At 34.7% G+C, this 19,660-nt stretch overlaps 1 protein-coding gene across 4 annotated transcripts in view; it reads left to right on the top strand.

The window, feature by feature from the left end:
• Pkia (cAMP-dependent protein kinase inhibitor alpha) overlaps positions 1 to 19,660 on the top strand; it is a 77,073-nt gene that overhangs the window by 45,447 nt on the left and 11,966 nt on the right. For 3 of the 4 annotated variants that reach the window (XM_034516720.2, XM_034516721.2, XM_034516722.2), the window contains 2 exons: positions 2,590 to 2,704; positions 6,907 to 7,027. Coding sequence is in view for 1 of the 4 variants with exons in the window: in XM_076911229.1 (XP_076767344.1) it covers positions 17,940 to 18,038 (99 nt within the window). In the remaining 3 variants the exon portion in view is untranslated. Of the gene's footprint in view, positions 1 to 2,589; positions 2,705 to 6,906; positions 7,028 to 17,926; positions 18,039 to 19,660 lie in introns of those variants that run through there. The other variant, XM_076911229.1, reaches the window with a different exon arrangement.

Below are 19,660 nucleotides of genomic sequence, written 5' to 3'. Positions count from 1 at the left end.
TAAAGAAGGCAGAAAGGAAGGAAGGAAGGAAGGAAGGAAGGAAGGAAGGAAGGAAGGAAGGAAGGAAGGAAGGAAGGAAGCAAGGAAGGAAAGAGAAAGAATGAAAGAAAGAAAGAGAAGGAAGGAGAGAGTGAGGGAAGACAAAAAGGAGGGAGGAAGGGAGGAGAGCCCAAAAAAGAAAGGAAGGGGGAGAGAGGTGGAAGGAATGTAAGAAATTGTCACTTATAATTTTATTTCTAATTTGACCTCGTTTGACTTTTATTAATATGTCATCAGCTACTTTTTCTATATCCAAGATGGCAATCACATTTTTAAAACAAACTACAAAATTAATTTTCAGAGTAACAGTAACATTACTAAATTGCACACAAGTAATGTACAGTAGTATTAATACATAAACCAAATTTTATCTAGTGTAACTTAATGGTTTCAGTTAAACACCAGTCAATGGGCGATCATATTCTTGAGAACTAAACCTCAATGCCTTTACCACACAGGCATAAACCATTCCTCATCCTTTGTTGTCTTCGCATGCTTCTCCTTTTTTCACACCATTCTGAACACTCGTTAGACCTTGTATGTATAACCTTCTTTTCTGTCCTGTACCATCTTATTATTTATCCTGCTATCATATATATATATATATATATATATATATATATATATATATATTAATAATATATATTAATAATATATAATATATTATATATATTCTCTTATATATATTCTCATATATATATGAGAATAAGAGAATATATATATATATATATATATATATATATATATATATATATGCCAAGAGAATTCTCTTGGCTTCAGAAACTCATTACTCCTTCCTACTTCACACTCTTAGTAAGACTGCATGTATAAAAGAATCTGTTAGCATTCCTTATATTTTATAGATTTATAACAATTTTATGAATTAAAATCTACCTGCCCTTGTTCACTCCACAATAATTTGTTCTGCAATTATTGATTTAAATTGGGTCTTCAATACATGAAATTAAAATACTTACTATAATAATGCTATGTAACTAAGTAATGGGCACATGTGGCAGGGGGTTAGTTAATATATATTGAATATGAGTAGATGGTCCATTTAAAATCTTGTTTCAATCTCTTCATGATGATTATATCAAAGATACTTGTGACTTTATAAAATATTAACATATTAGGATTTTACACTTGATTCAATAGAGAAAATGTTTAATGATACATCAATATTTAAATATTTCTCAAAGGGTGTAAGATTATCCTTCTGGCTTGAGAGCCAGTCACAAAACATTTTGATGCTGTTGGTGTCTTATGAACATCTTATAGCATGTGACCTTTCAAAACATTCTCATTGCATCATAATGATATTCATAATTGAAGGAAGGCTAGAAAGCTTGACAATTAATGTTTCTAGTGTAGATTTAAACCAATTGCAGAGGTGACTGGAGATATATTCCTGTCAGCTTTCTTCCCATTTATTGGAATAACACTGAGTCATATTCTAAAGACTCTCAGAACTCCTGTGAAGGACTAACAGTTACCTACTCATCCAGTAACTCATTCAGTTTCATAACTCTATTTGCTTTCTTCCAGATCCTTTCTCCAATTTCCTAGCCTACTCTTTAGTGGAATAACCTACTCCATAGAGAGTATTCACATTTGATGCTTTATCTCAGATTCAGCTGCTGGGAATTCAAACCAAGAAAACCCAAACTCCTTTTGACCTAATTGTGCTGTGCTTCCTACAGGACAATAAATGGCAGTATTGCAAAGGGATGATATAATATATGTCATTATTTTGTAGATCATATGAACCACAAATCAAAACTAACATAAATTTACAAAAACAACAACAAAAACTACATTTCTTTTTTTAATGGGAATGACCTATGGGTAGAACAAAGTAGAGATAATGTCACTTGTTTTCTACTCTTGGAGGCAGGTGGTGCCTAACAGGTGTGACTATAATTTAAGAAGCATGTTCCATTACGCATCAGGAAGTTGCTATTATTAGTTTGCAGTATTGACCTCAAGACAGTGTTTCATTTGTTTCATCTTACTGTAATATTCATCAGCCTTGGTCACTAATAGTTAATGGACTTATTCTCCACCACCTTTTTAAAAAAAATCTACACACATGCACACACATACACATACTTTGTGTGTGACAAAGCTTGAAAAGACATAAAAGGTGTCTGTGAAATGGCCTCCAAATGGGTTCTTATGCATATTTTATGAATAGTTAAACTTATCAAAACTAATTTCAGAAATTGTAAATGAAGAATGCTACATGGAAATCCAGTGTAGAAGCGAAGTAAGTAAAATAAAATTTAAAACTAATTAGAAAACTTAAACCTTTGTGCTCATATTGTTGTTTCCTAAATCACAAGGGATACTGAGTTGTCTAGAAACACTTTGCTTGGCTTAAAGTCTCAAAATGTAATCTGTGGCTTTATTGTAGAGTAGTTCAAATTTATAAAATATAGCATTTCTTTTATTTTAGAAGATATTGAAGATGCTTACCTAAAATGATAAGAAAATGAAATCTATAGATACAGATCATTAATATTTCACTTAACACCTTATTTTTTTCAGCTTCCTGAATACCAAGGACAGATGTACCCAAGAGGCAATTTCTGGTAGAAATCTGAAGAACATCTCTAAGAAAAAAATAATTCAGTGAATTGAGAACAAGAAAGTTACCAATCAGGTAGGAACACATGATCAGCTCATGTGTACAGATACCTCAGCTTTTTGAAAAAGATGGGTGTCTGAGTTATCCTAGGAGGGTTTGCTTTCAATTCCCTTGGAGGTGGAAGTGTTTACCAGAGAGCTCCTTGGAGGGAAGCAAACACAACAACAGCATGATTTTTTTTTTCCATTTTTAGCTCATTGTTACTATGTGTGCTTAGGGATCTCAGGACTTTTATCTCAGGAGGCTGCAAATGCCGAGTGGTAGATTAACCCCTTCCATGTTCTCTCATAAGACAAGTCATTTTCATATGTTATCTCCATGACCCTACAGTTCTTTACCAAAATCAAGGGCCCTGATAAAATCAGGTGATAGGTAGAACAGCTATAGTACTGAAACAGAGATACTTCTGTAGGCTGTTGTTCTTATCTTTGGTGGTCCCAGGAAAGAAACAAAGGTTGCTTAATTAATTAAAGAAATGTAAACTTCATAGGTTGCAGTCACCAAACCAAAAGCAAACAAATAAAAAGCACAAATGATCTAAAATAGCATACTAAAACTTATTTCTAAAGATATGAAAATAGTCCCCTGTTTTCATCGTATTCCTTTGCTGGTGGATGGCACTTAATAAACTTGCTAATTGTATGTCTGAATTATCTAAGGTCAGGCATTAACTGTGCTGCATGTTTGTTCTGTATATATTTGTCCACATTTCAAGTTCATCTCCCACACTCCTTTTTTTCTCCCCTATATTACCTTGGTAACAGAAATTGTACCTCTCTGATGTTTTCAAAGCTTCCAGACAGCCAAAAGAATAGTACCACTTTAAGTAAAGATGATACATGTTAAAAGTAAGATGTTTCATTATAATACTAAATTCCTCATATGAAAAAAATTTCATAGTCAAATGGTCCACAGAGGTTTATACATGGATGTAAATAGTCTTTAGAAGCAAAGATTTTTATCTCCAGAATTAAGGCTTACCAGCAATATTAGCTATGTAAAGATTTTTAAAAATAATCTTTTATAATATTTAATTCTGGAAAAGTATATAATTTTGAAACATGAGAACTAAATAAACTTCTCCAAAGTTAAGAACTAGAGTGAAGTCCACAGAGCTTGCCTCAGTGTTCCATGACATTCCTAAGCCAATTCTAACAGCAAAGAGGAGAGTATTCTTGGTCACATGAGCAGCATGAATTATTTTATTATATGGGTGGTCGGTCTTAGTCTTATAGACCTACCGCCATATTTTAAATACTGTGATGTACATTTTAAAGTCAATATTGTATTTCTAAAATTCATACATTTCAACTTCTATTTTCCCATTAATGTTATAATATTTCCTTATGTAGAGATAAACATATTTATGACTGTGCTGAAAATTTTAGCATTATTTTGGTCCTACTTTAAATAATACTTAATGATTATTTTTGTCAGTATGCCCTAATACACACATTATATATGTTTATATATAATACATACACACATATACATACACACACTACACATGCATTACATAAATTACATGTTTGCATATAGATATAGTCTCTATAGCTTTAGGCTTTGCAAAGTAGGTGGCAATTCATTTTGCATTAGTTGGCTGGCATTGCTTCAAAAATGTTAGTTTAGCTTAAATAACAATTCATAGTTTTATAGTTCTAGAAACAAGAAAAAATCTGATAACTTTTTCTGTGGCTCTTACATGGCTATCACTATGGCTTTTAATCCTTTCCTGTGTGGGGATATCCTTCCATGGAAGCCACTCTGAACAGATGAGTATCTTACCATTATGACTTAATTTAACCTTAAGTACCTCTTCAAGGACAGAGCTCTAAGTATTATCACATTTCACATTGATTCAGCAGCTTCAGCATGCAAATTTATAGTAAACAATTCAGTCCATTACAAGCTATTGTAACTTCACCTCCAATGAGGAGAAAAATTCCTCATTGGCTTCATTGTCAACGTACTTTCCAGTGTGTGATAGCTCAGGAAATACTTCTCTCAGTGTTTGCATTGTATTATATTTACTCCTTACTGTTTTCAAATATAGATACACCAATAATCTATGGTACAAATAACTTCACCTGGGCTACTCTTAAGTAGAAAAATAGTGTCTTGAGATAAAAACATTAAAAAAAAAAAAAAACAAATTACATTAAAACAAGTTACAATAACATTAGAAACCAAATTTATCTTTTAGTATTGTAGCTTTTTAAACTAAAGTGCATTTCTCTGATATTGTGTTGAGAAGATACCATTATTTTTGGTCTATTCTTCAAGTTCTAGTGTTGTGTTTGTTTATTTGTTTGATTGTTTGTTTATTTGTTCAGTTGTTTTGAAGATAGGTCATCTGTGCAAAACAATTATGTTTGATTCAGTTTTATGAATCATTAAGCTTTTTGAAACCAAGCCATTCACCATCCAGTAATTTTCAAGAGTTCATTTGAATTATGTTTATGTGTGTCAAGTGGGTAAATCTCAGCAGCTGACAAAAAGGGGTGGGAAAGAAAAGAAGAGAGACAGCTACAACCTTGACTTAGCAGTCAAGAAATTCGGCTCTTTGATTGAGATTTCCACGCAGCCACGGTATGGACAACCATCCACACTGTGGGCAAGCAGCCACACTGTGGACAAACAGCCACACTGTGGACAAACAGCCACACTGTGGATAAACAGCCACACTGTGGACAAACAGCCACACTGTGGACACATTGTATACGAGAAGATCTTTGAAGCAAGAGTGAGGAGCCCAGAGTACATGCCTATGCTTTGACCCTGATATGAAAGAAAAAAGAGATGAAAGAAAAAAAGAAAGAAAGAAAATTATGCTTTTCTGAATAACAGAAGAAAGTGCACAGGTCCAAAGTGCTTTGTGACAAGTGCTTTGTAGCTCTGGGAGCCTCTGTCCTGAGAGGGGGGCTTTGGCAAAGGATGAGTACCTGTTTCATTCAGGGGCTAATCAGTTCTTAATTTGTCTGTGGGAGATTATTTCTTGTGGATTAACTCCTGGCCAACTGATCTACATGTTCAAGAGGATTAACTCTTAAAATTAGTTCTATTTTTAGTAGTTTAGACTGTGAACTCATCACTCTGGGTGAGGGATAAAGTTTAGATCCTATTCTTTTGACCCCAAGGAATTTTCTTTGACTAATGAACCTCAACAAAGCCCAGATATCATAAACATTCCATATAGAAATCTAAATCTGAAGAAGGTACTTCCTTTTTAGTGGGATCAGGAAAACAGGAGGTGGTGATCCATCCTCAGATGTATACAAGGCTTCTGATCCCAGCAACATTGGCTTCTCAGGAGTTAAGACCATAAAATCATTGAGGAACCAGATGAGGGACCAAATGCACAAATTCTTATAATATTTCTCATATCCACCAAGTAGAGGTTCAAGAAAACTTCTGGTTTGTGGCCAAGGACAGTGATCAAGATCTCCCATCCCTAAATTGCCTGCTGGGTTCTATTTGTTGACATCAGCAGCTATCTCTCTGAAGATGTGACCCTGACTGCTGTTAGGGAATTTGGGTGAGGCCTGATCTGACTTCTTCCTGTTGAAAGAGGTCATTGCCTGTGGTGGTTGTTACAACTCTCTAGTAAGCCTATCTAAAAGCACTCAAAAGTGCATAGATATGTAGTTGCATTTGTGTAACAAACAAATGTAGATAGGAAAGGGACAACTGAGCAAACACACATAAATGGAATTAGGTTGCCATAGGACTGTCTGACTATGTAAAAAAAAATGGGAAGTTAAAAGTGCAGGTAAGTAATAGCAGTGCAAAGCTGAATAGATTTTAATTAATGTTATAATAGCTATGAGCCATGTCCCCCATAAAATGCAAAGATCCTATTCCAAAGACAATTTGTTAGGAGGATAGTATTTGGCATGGTCTCAGTCTAATTTTGAAATACAATCAAAGCAAATATTAGCAGAAGTATCAAAAATATGTACACAGCACTTTATTGACTTTCAGGAAGGGCAAGAGAATTCCTTCCTTTATTTGGCCAGTTGAAGGTCTGATCTAGAGGGACCAGATGGCACAGAATAACTGTCTGAATCCTTTAAACTTTTTCTGAGTTATCTGTTTCCTCAGTTGTACCATCTGTTGGGATAATTCACTGTCGCTGGCCATTTCATTTCCCATGCAGGGGACTTTATCGGTTGACAGAGCACCAAAGCAGCACTCAGTCTGGCTTTTTCTCATTTCAGGTGCTGCCACTGTGGTATCACTCTTTCACCTTTGCTTCCATTGGAACAGGACCCCAGATCTCAAACCATTTCCTCCCATCAGAGACTGTCCCTGGAAAGAACACTATTCCTCGGGCTAGAGGTAAACGTCTCTAAAGAGCATTTCTGGAACACAGTTCTCTATCTGTGCTCATTGTTCATGAGTTTTATTTTACTGTGATTTCATTATATTAAAGTGAAGATACTTATGGATAGTAAATTTATCCTTCCAGATTCGACTGCTCACCACATCTCAGACTCATAACTATTTTCGACTGTGTCTCTGTTATACATATCATTTACATCAAAGTTAACAAACACACTATGCATTTTACTTTTTCAAACTTCCTTTTAGTACAGTGGTTCTCAACCAGTGGGTCATGACTCCTTTGGGGGTCAAACAACCCTTTCATATGGGTTATCTGAGACCATTGGAAAGCACAGATATTGATATTTATGGTTTATAACAACAACAAAAATTACAGTTATGAAGTAACAATGAAAATACTTTGGGCATTGGTGGGTTACCACAACACGAGGAACTGTATAAAGGTCTGTATTAGGAAGGTTGAAAAACACTGTTTTGAAATAGGGTCTTACTTAGTTAGCTAAGTTGGCCTTTAACTGACAATCCTCCTGCCTCAGCCTCCAAAGTTTCTGGCGATAAAAGCACATACCATCACATCTGCTGACTGTTTTACATTTATCTATCGTTTTCTCTTTAGTGTTTCCTCTCTCTGAGACAAATTACTGAGACAAAAACCCTTGACTTTGTCCTTAACATGTCACTAAGTCAAAGTTCCCACATGTGGTTTATCAACTTGGAAAGACTGTAGAATCACCATCTAGCCTGAAGCCTTCTACTTCTTACCTACCTGAAGTGCAGGCCATCATTGCTCACCTAGGGCAATAGGCAATATCTTCCATGCTCACCCACTTTCCTCTCTTGCCCCTATACTTATCTTGTGCTCTGTCACTATTGGAAGATCTACAATAATCTGAAGAAATATGGAAACTGGTAACATCATTGTTCCAAAGCTGCCTGTCTTCAGAGTTAAAATACAAAGTTTACACTTTTTTATGATGTATATGGCCTCATTCAGTGTTTCTTTTGCCCCAGTCTCCAAATTCATTTCGTATTGCTTCCTGCTTCCTCAGACCTAGTATATTTTCCTCCTGGAAGGGTTTTTTTTTTTCATGATTATGATCTTTGTACTTTCTTTGGCTGAAGCCTAGAAGATCTGTAAGGTTCCAACAAACTAGATTTCAGAAAGCATTTGCATTTTATTTTGTGAAAACATTTGTGATAAGAAATTTGGGGAAGCTAAAGATATATTTGTACATTATTCACACTTCTAGGCATTCATCAGTTGGTTAGATTAGAAGTGTGAACTTACATCTCAAATGAGAGGTACAAATGATAAATCCATGTGTTTTAAACATTGAACTATGTGGGATTACAGACATGGGCACTGTATAATGTATATGACATGTATAACGTATTGACAGTTGATTAGTAGCCTGCATTGAAGAACAAACGATGATTTATAGTCTAAATGGCAAAGGGAAGAGGATAAAATATGAATGGGCACAGATACTATCTCAAGCACTATGAAGAGTAATTATGTAGATCAAATCAGAGAGTGGATAGCAGCCAAGTGGCACAATGGAATTTTTAAGCTATTGAGTATTAAATATTTAGGTGACTAGGGGAGATGGTAAGGGCATTCGGGAGAGATAAAAGCATTACCTGTGGAAGTCACCATAGTAGGCAACACTTATAGATATTCAGAGTCTTTAGCAAGATAAGGAAAAGTTTGTATTGAAGTAAGAGTGGCCACAGTAAAAATTTGCTTATATGATTACTGATTCATTAAGGAAGGATACCGGGGATTGTGGCAGTCAGTGTTTCTCTCTACCTGAGGAATAAAGTGTGAAAAGAAAAAAAAAATAACCTACAATGAACTATGTGGTGTTGTACATCAATGGATATTAAAGTGAATTGTATTTTTCAATGTAAATTGATGAGGAATAAAGACATAAAATATGTGAGAATAAGCATATGTGTTTACACACACACACACACACACACACACACACACACACACACACACACACACATCTCAAAGATCTGTCAGTCAGAGTCTGGCAGTTTCTTCCCAGCAGCGGTGACTACACATAATATCCCAGTCCTAGTTTCTAAAACAGCTTTTCATTTGCAAGAACCAGGGATCTTTAAGGAAATGTGTGATTCAAAGCCAGATAAAGAAAAATGTAAAATGATTCTAGAATATACTGTTGTTCCAAGAGAGATAGATGATGTCAGTGATTGGTAAATATCAAAGCATATTGGCAACACTGAAGCATCTGTCTAAAGGTAAATTATGTACAATTATGTATACAATTGTATGCAAGTTAAGTCACATTCAAGACAGGTCTCAAAATAAGTAATGCCAAACTTAAGACACCTTTCATAAAAGTTTAAGTCTACACTGAGCTAAGTACGTATAATCCTTATATTTGTACAAAAACAAAAGTGATGAAGAAACAAATAACTTTATAGTGAGAAAGGCAGGTAAAATTATTAGTTAAGTTAATGTCCAAATACAATAAAACTCAAAGATTTGCCAGTATCAAGTACTCAGCTGTCATGGTAAAAATGAAGTTTCACAGTGTGACATTTTCCACTCATTGACAAATTTAAACTGAATTCTGAAAACAAAACTGAATTGTGATCCTGAAAGGGTTCATGGCCAGGCCACTGTAAAGAATCTCTCTCCACAAATAAAAAGTTTTTGGATTAAAAAAAGTTTGCAGGAAAAAGTATTACATCCTGCATCTGCATCCTGAGATGAACTTTTTTATGTGAAGGGTGTTATTTGATTAAGTGACAACCCTTGAAAGTACGCTGAGGGCTGCATCATGGCACTGGATCAATGGGTCTCATGGGCATTCTGACTTGAAGGTCTGGTGTGGGCCTGCTCATCTCTTGTTGACATCTTATAATTCTGGTATTATTTCATTTTCATAAGGGTCTATATGTTTTTTTCTAATGGTATTCTCATTTTGGCTTGCCTTTGATTTGTCAATCATTTATGGAATGGTGAAGTTATCTTTTATAAATGCAACAAGATTCATAAGGATTAAAGTAAATACTCATAGAATTCATAAAGATTTATTGACATTCAAATTGGAGTTAGTTGGAATAAAATTGAGAAGAGAAATAAATTATTAGGAATCTACACTCAGAAAACCTCAAGACAGTTGAACATGTCTAGCAAATGATAAAACTGCATGTCCAAAGATGATTATAAGTTTTTTTAATTGTATAAGGCATCCAACCATGAAACTATTGAGAAACCAGCAGGTACTTAATGTGGGGGAGGGGTAGGTTGGTGTGTCTGTGTGCACATGTGCATACATACATACATACATGTATACATATACCGCATATGTGCATATATATATAATGTAATATTGAGAAATAAGCAATATTTTAATGTGTGTAACATGCATTCATATATACACACATATACACTACAATACCATGCATATATATATATGTATATATATATATATATATACATATATACACATATACATATCCTGCTTACAATTCTTTCTTAAATCAAGACTTACAATAAATAGATAACAAACAACCTTTCAATTCCCTGAAGAAGCCTGGGCAGCTATTAGTTAAAACAAATCTGTTGTCCTACTGGCCTACACCTGGTTATAAATAGCAGTAAGACATGAGAACACCCGGCATGCCAAATGGGCCTTCTAAATATAACTTACCCTTCCTCCAAAGGCTTTGAGAAGAATGCAATCTTTTGTGAAAACATGGCCTTTATAAAGAGCACATGGAGGCTAAGTTCAGAGACTGTTACACCAAGAAAATATTTGAAATATTTTCTTAGTCTGAGAACCCATAATTTGGAGGCATAAAAGCTAAAGCCAGACTAAATTAATTATTTTACCCAGTGTTAAATGATACACAAGCAATAATAACACTTAAGCCCGTGTCTTGCCATCCACTGAACATGACATAAAATAGACAGCAAGAAGTACTCGTTGCCACTGTACTCAGGGAAGAGGTAGGTCCCGACTCTGTGTATACTGAGTGTGTGACACTTTTGGAGGAATGATACAATCTGCCAGCCTTAGCTGTCACCAGTTTTCTAAATTGTTCATTCTTGAACAATTCACTCCAGAAATGCTATCTCCATGTTTAAAATATCTAAAACTTTTCCTTTTTGTAAATTATTCTGCCTGGTGTTTGATGGCTGAGCTGCTGAACAGCACTAAGTACAGAAATACATTCCAGTAAGAGAGCCAAGAGTGGAAGGCCGCAAGCTGGGCAGCAGAGATGCCATGCTGAGGAAAGCCAACGTGGCTTCAAAAATGAATATCTAGTTAGTTATTCATCAGTATAGTCCAACACATTTCAACTTCAATTGCAAAGAAATTTCTGTTGTTGGCATTAACACAGAAGTAGAGAGGAGACAATGTCCCAGAATTTGCATGTAGGTCTGTTCTAAAAGTTTCTACAAAGATCCCTTGAAAATAAGGTACTCAGTATACACAATAAAGCCAACTTTGCCATGCAGTCCTGTAATGCAGCTATAAGAGAGGCTTGGGCACTTCCAGATATCTCAGTAGATAAAAAGCTTGCTTCCAAATCAGACAGTCTGAGTTTAATCCTTGGAACCTAAATTTCTGAAAGTTGACATCTGACTTCCATATGATCATGGTGATAATAGGAATGTTTTTTCTATACTATTCAAAAAAACCAATAAAGAATAATGATAGATAGATAGATAGATAGATAGATGATAGATAGAAGATAGATAAATAGATAGGACACATACATATATAATAGATGATATATATGATGCATACATACATACATGATTGATAGATAGGTGATAAATAGATGACAGATAGTTATGACACATATACATGATTGCTAAATGGATAGATAGATGATAGATATACATACATGATAGATAGATGATAGATAGATAGATAGATAGATAGATAGATAGATAGATAGATACAGAGGAAGGAGAATTGCAAATTCAAGGGCTACAGTCTACCAAAAATGTTCAAGTCCATCCTAGACTGAATTCTTAACTCACAATAAAATCAAAAAGAAGTCCTATGGCTATAGATCAGTAATAGAGTTCTGACATAACATATACAAATCCTTATGTTCAATCACCAGTACTGCAAAAAGTATGTGGATATTTAGTCAAGTGATTGTGACACTGTATGAAACATCATTGTCCAGTCAATTGTCAGTTTAACAAAGTTCATGTGTTATTTGTTACTTATTTTTTTTCTCAATATAAACCTTCTTATATTACTAATAGGATAATTTTAATCTTACCTTTTAAGTATTTTGTTTAGTGAAATCTCTCATTTGAAAGTATCTTTTGAACTGGACACACACCTCCAATCCCAGTACTTGGGAGGTAAAGGCAGGGACTATATGAGTTCAGTGTCACTTTCTGCTCTGTTGTGGTCACAGAACAGCTGTGCTGGACTATAGTTAATCCTGTAGGAAGATGAAAGGGAGTAAGGAAGAGAGACACAAAGGTTAAATAGAGAGAGCAACACAGAGTCTATTGATTTACATACCAATATCTTATATAGTGGATACATTCTCAAGGGCCACATTAATTCCTTTTTGTCTATTTTTGTTTTTAATATTCTGCTAACTTTAAGTAGTTTAGATAATTCTGCTATTCTTCAGGAAATGTTCTTTCTCTTTTTGTCACACTTAGACAAGGCACTAGAGTTCAGAAAGGCTAAAATATAGAAAAAGAGGTACTATCTATATTGTGTGTATGTCGTTAATAAAAGGATTTTAGAAACATAGAAATATTAAAATATACATTGAAGTGAAGCAATTTATCATAGTCATGAGTGATGAAGTGGGATCGTGACACTGTATGCAAAGCAGCATCTGCAAAGCACATAATTTACAGAGATTATACACTTATTTAAAATAAACACAGTCATTGAAAGTGTTAGCTTTGGCTGAAAAACAGCACATTGAAATGTATAAGCACAATTTCAACTGGAATATTCAGATAGCACACAAAAGTGCTGCTTGCAGTAAAGAAGCTCATACTGATGTGTGAAATGTGTATGATTTTAATTAATGCAGTTCCACTCATTCAGAAAAGAGAAGATCTAGCATTGCGATGTCATGCAGTGCCATTCTTAGACCTAAAACTGCTGTTCCTTCCCCATTTACCAAATACTGCCATCTGCTTATTTATCCTAGTTAAAACTCCAGACACAGTCCAAGTTTCTCATTCCAAAGCCAGCAATTTCAAGCATCCCACTATGGCAGACACTAATCGTGCTCTCTGTAGCAGATGCTTCTTCTCACAGTGCCTTGCTCTTTAAGCCTCAGGGCCTGGCAGCTCAACCTCAGGCAGACTGGTAGAGTCTAGTTCATGAGAGCAGGGATCTGTTGAAGCATTTTTCTCAAGAACAGACTCAAATTCTTTAACAGCAGCAGCAGCAACATTTTGAAGGAAAAGTATATATTCAGTTAGTTATGATAATTCATAACATGTAAATGTCATAAGCACCATATTTTCATGAACTAACATAATGAGATTCTCTCTGTCTTTAGCTCTCTTTCCGTTACATTCTCTACAAATTAATCTTTATTACCTGATTCTCATCATCCTTTATTTTTTCTTTTCCTTTTCTTTTTCCAAGCCTTTCTTAGTCACAGACAACTTGACTATTGGAGGTTCCAAACAACACGTTATAAACATGTACCAAATACAGCAAGCATCCTTTATAAATAATGGTACTGGTTTATCTCCATGTCAACTTGAAACAAGTTAATCATGGGATAGGGAGGAGTTGAGACCGAGAAATGCCTCAAAAGGCTGGGCTGGAGGCAAGCCTGTAGGACATTTTCTTTGGTGACTGATGGAGGATGGGCCAGCCCATTTTGTACAAGGCCACCCCTGGCCTGGAGGTCCGTGGTTCTAATGGAAAGCAGGCTGAACAAATCATGTGGAGCAAGCCAGTAAGCATTATCCCTTAATGGCCTCTGCATCAATTCCTGCTTCCGTTTCCTGCCATGTTTGAGTTCCTGTCCTGACTTTCTTCAGTGATGGACTACAATGTGGAAATGTAAACCAAATAAAACATTTCATCACCAACTTGCTTTTTGGTCATAGTGTTTCATCACTGTAATAGTAACTACAACTAAGACTAACCAACTCTACATGAGAACCAACAGGCAACCCATTAGATGAACCACATTAATATTAGTGTTGAAATTATTAAACATTTTCTTACTTTTGCATGTTTTGTTTATATTTCAGAACCATTTTCTCAGGTATTATTTAATTTTCTCATAGATCCTTCTCAAATTCATAGTTACTGTTAATTATGTTTTTAGTCTCTTAAAGCTAAACCACCTTCATGACAATGCACCTTGAATATAAAGAGTATCCAAAATATTTAGACCATAAATGTGAGGTTTGGATAAGAAGGTTTTATAGACCAAATATAGAAATCAAAGATGACATAGAGTTTCTAATTAACATGGGTAATCAAATGGTATGTTTGAAAAGTCACATTCCTTAGTGATTTAAATGATTTAAATAGATGTCTCAATATAGTATGGAAATGGCTACATATTTATAAAGAAATATTGAAGGCAAGCTCTAAGTATAAAATGAAATAAGCTTAGCTTACCATGTCCCAAAAGCATCATTAGAAAATTATCCCTTCTAATTATATAACTTAAGAATGTTAACCTGTTATCATAGAAATAAATTGACTTTATCATTGATAAAGTCATTAAGACATTTAGATTATAGTTGTATACTCTCTAATGAATGTGGTGCACTGTTTTAACTTTTAAATATCCTCGAAGCACTCAAGTTCATAAACGTCCTAGCTATTTTATTTTTATGCCCATTACATTAGCTCTATCCAATAAATTTGTTCTTATTTGACTCCTCTGGTGATTTTAAAATGGAAAAGTAAATAATAAAACAATTTTTAAAATGTGTCAGTATCATAACCTACTTTTCTATTTTTAAAACCATATTTTATCATTTTCTTATGTATATGTATATACACATGATTGTATCCGCAGTTATTGTATGAGTGCGTATACACATGGATTCCAGAGGATAGCTTGTAAAATAGATTCTCTCCTTCCACCACATAGAACTCAGGAATGCAGCTCCGGTAAGACAGCCGGCTTGCTGGCAACTGCCCTGAAACAGTGAACCATCTTTCTGGCTCCCGATTTTCAAAAGCTAAATGTTTATAAGAAATACATATTGGGTAACACTTTAGTTTAACAAGAAAGTATCTATTTTAAAAATATCTGTAATACTCAAAATAATACCGAGCTGGTGAAAGAAATAAGGCAATCATTTAGAAAGACTTACATAAGGAAAACCATTGCTAGCCTCAGGCTCTAAAAGCTGTTAGTTTTGAAGTGGGTAAACCCAGGCTTCCATCCTTATGGCAGTGTTTCTACTGACTGTATGAGATACTAGTGAACTCAGTTAACCACTCTGCTTTAATGTCTTCATTTGTAATGCACAATAAATATTACCTATAGATAAACCAGCAGTGCTTCTTCTGCTAATTAACCATTGCAGCAGCAATATTACAGGGGTTATATTACAGGCCTTTGGTATACTGAATAAATTACGTAGAAATCTTTATCACGAGTACAAAATAAATCACTGGGACCAGTCAACTCTGTTTTACAAAAGACATTGTCAACAAGCCGTTTGTGAGATGACTTCTCTTCCATGGGTGCAGCTGAGACAAGAACTGTCCATCTTGCTGGAACATTCTCCACCAATAACATGTTCCTGTTCTTGTCATTTCTCCCTTTACCTAACTGAGGTGTCTTCACATGTGTTGAACCTATAAGCCATGTGTATTCCTTTACAACAGTAGTCAAAAATATTTGATAAAAATAAGAATCTTAGAAACAGATGAGTGTTAATAAAAAGAACTTAACTCAGACTGCTAGGAATTGGCCAGAACTTCCTGTTGCTGAGGCTATTGTTTAAATCCTGTTGTAAGTAGGAGCACAGAGAAGCAAGTATTCATGATAACTGTTCATGTGGTGCTAGAGATAGGGAATTTAAGAAATTAATAAAGGAGGACCTGATCTTCTCCCTCTAAGCTGGCAAGATTCTCTGGAGAAAGTAAGACAAGATGATATAAATATGGTTTAAGAGACAAAAAATAAAAACAACACAGAAATTATCACTAGGAATAAGGGCAAAGGGGGAAGTGTTAGGTGACCTGAAGTGTTTATGAGTAAGTGCTTTTGAAGCCACTGGATACATAAATAGACTGAAAATAGTTTGCAAAATAGATAGGGCCTCTGGTTTTGTTAACAGTTGTAAACTACATTTGCTTATTTTAAACTTTTGATTGGTTCAACAATATGAGGACACTAAAACAATTAAATAGTGGCATAATCAACCAACATCAGAACTGGTAAAAACAGAATAAAATATATTCACAAAAGCAAATGATAGGCTGACATTTATACTAATAGTGGGAAAACTGTTGCTGACATTAAACGAATCAAACTAGCGACATGGAACTTTCCTAAGAATTCACACACTGTCACCACCAATTGCTTAAACTGTATTTGACAAATCAATAAGAGAGTGTTAAATTTTCTGCATCTCGCTCTTGGAGTGCATGTTTTTTTTTTTTTTCAGTATTTCATGGGCTAAAAGAGGGACTCTCATGATGCACTGTTGTCAAGTATCAAAATGCTTGGTTGTTTCTAGTAACTACCTGTCCAGTTGCTGAGTTGGATTGCAGACTGGAGGATCATCATTCCTGATAGCCTCTACAGAAAGCAAACTCAGGTTGTTTGTGCCTGGCTGTTCTGCAAACGTTTTCTTGAAAGTGAATGATGGGCTTTGTGATCTCAATATCCAAGCTTTCAGAGGAAAATGTTAATTTTTGGAAAATGTCGTATCTGGCCCCATATCTGTTTCCAAAAAACTTTATGAGGACATGGGTAGAATTAATAACAATTTTAGGTTGTATAATAGAAAATATAACTATTTGAAAAATTTACATGACCCAATGCCCAGTGAAAAAAATATATGCCAAAAGACTGATGCTCAATATTGTGTGTGTGCATTCACATATGTGCTTGCAAGAACAAAAGAGCCACTCATGACACAAGGCAGATGTTAGAGACATTAGCAGACAGGGGTGGAAAGCATTTTCTTATGCTTTTACAGTCCACATTGTAAAAAACCAAAACTTTACAATTATCTGAGAAGGCTATTAAAATTCTCTTCATTTTTGTAAACCTAAAAGAAAAATCTTTATGAGGACAGATTTCTTCATGTAAATCAATGGAAGCAACATATTGTAATAGATCTAGTGCAGATGCAGATTTAAGAAACCAGATGTCCCTTATTAAGCCAGACATTTATAAAAGTCAGAGTTATAAACATAAAACTATACAGAATTTCTGTCATCATTTTTTTTTCCTTTTGAAAACATATTTCCTTTCCAATGCAAATGTTTATGTAAATATGTATTAGGTTTAGTGGTACCTTTCAGGGACTTAATAAATACTTAAATTTGACCAGTTCTTTCATTTTTCACATTGTAAATTTGTTTACCATTAGCAGATTTGTTCCACATAAATGAAAGCTCATTGGAAATCTTTTCCACTGCTCATAATACAGGGAGTCTTGGACAGGAAATGCTGATGTGTATTGCGTACTGAGCACACTGGAAACTGCACATGATTTCATTCTTTTAGCATTTGAGGAATTTTGCCATTGAGTTTAAGAGTGGAGCATTTAAACTTCATTTTAAAACCTTCCTTGTTCATGCTAGACTCTTCACTGTGTGTTGGAGGCAGTCTCTCCACCCTCCCTTCCAAGTGTGCGACTCCCATTTCATGTGTCCCATTTACAAAAGTAAAATTAGCATGTTCTTCAGTCACCATTTGGCTCATGACTCAATGTCACTATAAAAATCATCTTAGCAGCTTTAGAAGCTCAGCTTCTTCTAGGATACACCGATGTGAAAAGCTTCAATTTAAGATAAGAGGCGTAAGTACATGCGGTTATGAGACTCTTGAAACCTAACTAAATCTATAATTTCTGCTAGAGGAAAGTCTGCTTTCTGTCTGTGAATAGTTGCACTGTGATATTAGAAGAAAAAAGGGCGTAAACTATGAAAGTCCTCAAACCACTCCTGTGTGTTAGTTCAGAATGTGCCCTTACATTTAATCCTGAGGGCAATCCTGGTCACTTCCTTTACAATGAGAGGGAGGGGACTTGCTCAAGGTAGAAGACAATGATTATTACTTTTTTTATAGATGGTGACTGAATTGCATTAAGTATCATTTTCTGAAATTTAAATTTTAAAATTTAATATATTATTTGGTAGCTCAATATTTAAAAATAAAATATCTTCCCTCCCCCATTCTAGACTTTAATTAATGTAACTTTATATTTGCACAACTGGGTTCAGAAACGTACCATATTCTATGTCTGTATACAATGAATTATCATTAATGTCTAGAAAATTCTAAATATTGCAACGCAAATAGGAACTAAAGTTCACTATTACTATATTTTTCAAGGGTTTTCTCTTTATACAGTTAGAATAAATGATGATTGCTTCTCTGCTAACCATCTGTCAGCTGCTGGAATTTGTTTGATGATGTTGTCTTTCTTCCTTTTTTCCTCCTACCTCCATTCCTTCTTTCCTTCCTTCCTTCCTTCCTTCCTTCCTTCCTTCCTTCCTTCCTTCCTTCCTTCTTTCCTTCTTTTCTTTCCTCCTTTCTTCCTTCCTTCCTTCCTCCCTCCTTTCATTCCAGTTTCTAGATATGTTAGTTATAACTTTTGGTGACAATTCAACAGAATTTCATAGCAAAAGTTTGTTCTCCATGAGGTAATATGTTTTTTTGTGAAAGATCTTTGGTAGCTGAATCAATAAGGAGACCCATGCCTGATACTTGATTTGGTTGGGGAAGGCATTGTGTTTGGGAAAACGTGCACTTTGGGGAACCTAAGAGTAATAATAAAAATAACAATGGAAAGATATGCATAGAGTTCAAACCAGCTATGCATGGTTGTTCATAAATACAATTGCATTTCTTCTGTCTTGCATATGTTCATCTTGTGCTATCTGTAATCTCTTTTTTAATCATAAATCTATTGTTTATCCAAATAAAATATTTTTAAAATATTAATTTTCTATTAATAGCTAATATAATTATTAAGATGAAAACCATAATGAAATACCTACTGTCTAGTTTACAGCTTACTTTATTTAGATGTATAGTCTACACATAAATCTAATAAATGCATACAACAGTATTTAAGAGGAGAGACTGCTACAAGAACAGTGCTTCTTCATCAGTTCTTACTGTTGTAGACTCAGTTCAAATCCAATCTGTGTATAGCCAGTTGAGGACAATTACAACAACCCTTCAGAATGTCCATATTCCTGTTTGTCCCAGCATTAGCTAAGAGTGAACTAAATGAAAATTTAAAGCTGTCAGTTCTGTTCACAGCTAGACTTTCAAGATTCTTGTTGAGTGTCTTTTAATTCATACCTTTTGTTAGAAGTATAACCAATTATGTGCTTCGTTTTGATACTGCAGATCTTCTTAAGCTCAGCAGCAACAGAGTGAGTTAGACAAACCCCACATGCCGTGACAGTC

The sequence above is a fragment of the Arvicanthis niloticus genome, chromosome 13, assembly GCF_011762505.2.
Source record: "Arvicanthis niloticus isolate mArvNil1 chromosome 13, mArvNil1.pat.X, whole genome shotgun sequence".
NCBI classification, from domain to species: Eukaryota; Metazoa; Chordata; class Mammalia; order Rodentia; family Muridae; genus Arvicanthis; species Arvicanthis niloticus.
Note: the sequence above shows the minus strand (reverse complement) of the source record. Positions and strands in the feature narration are given on the sequence as shown.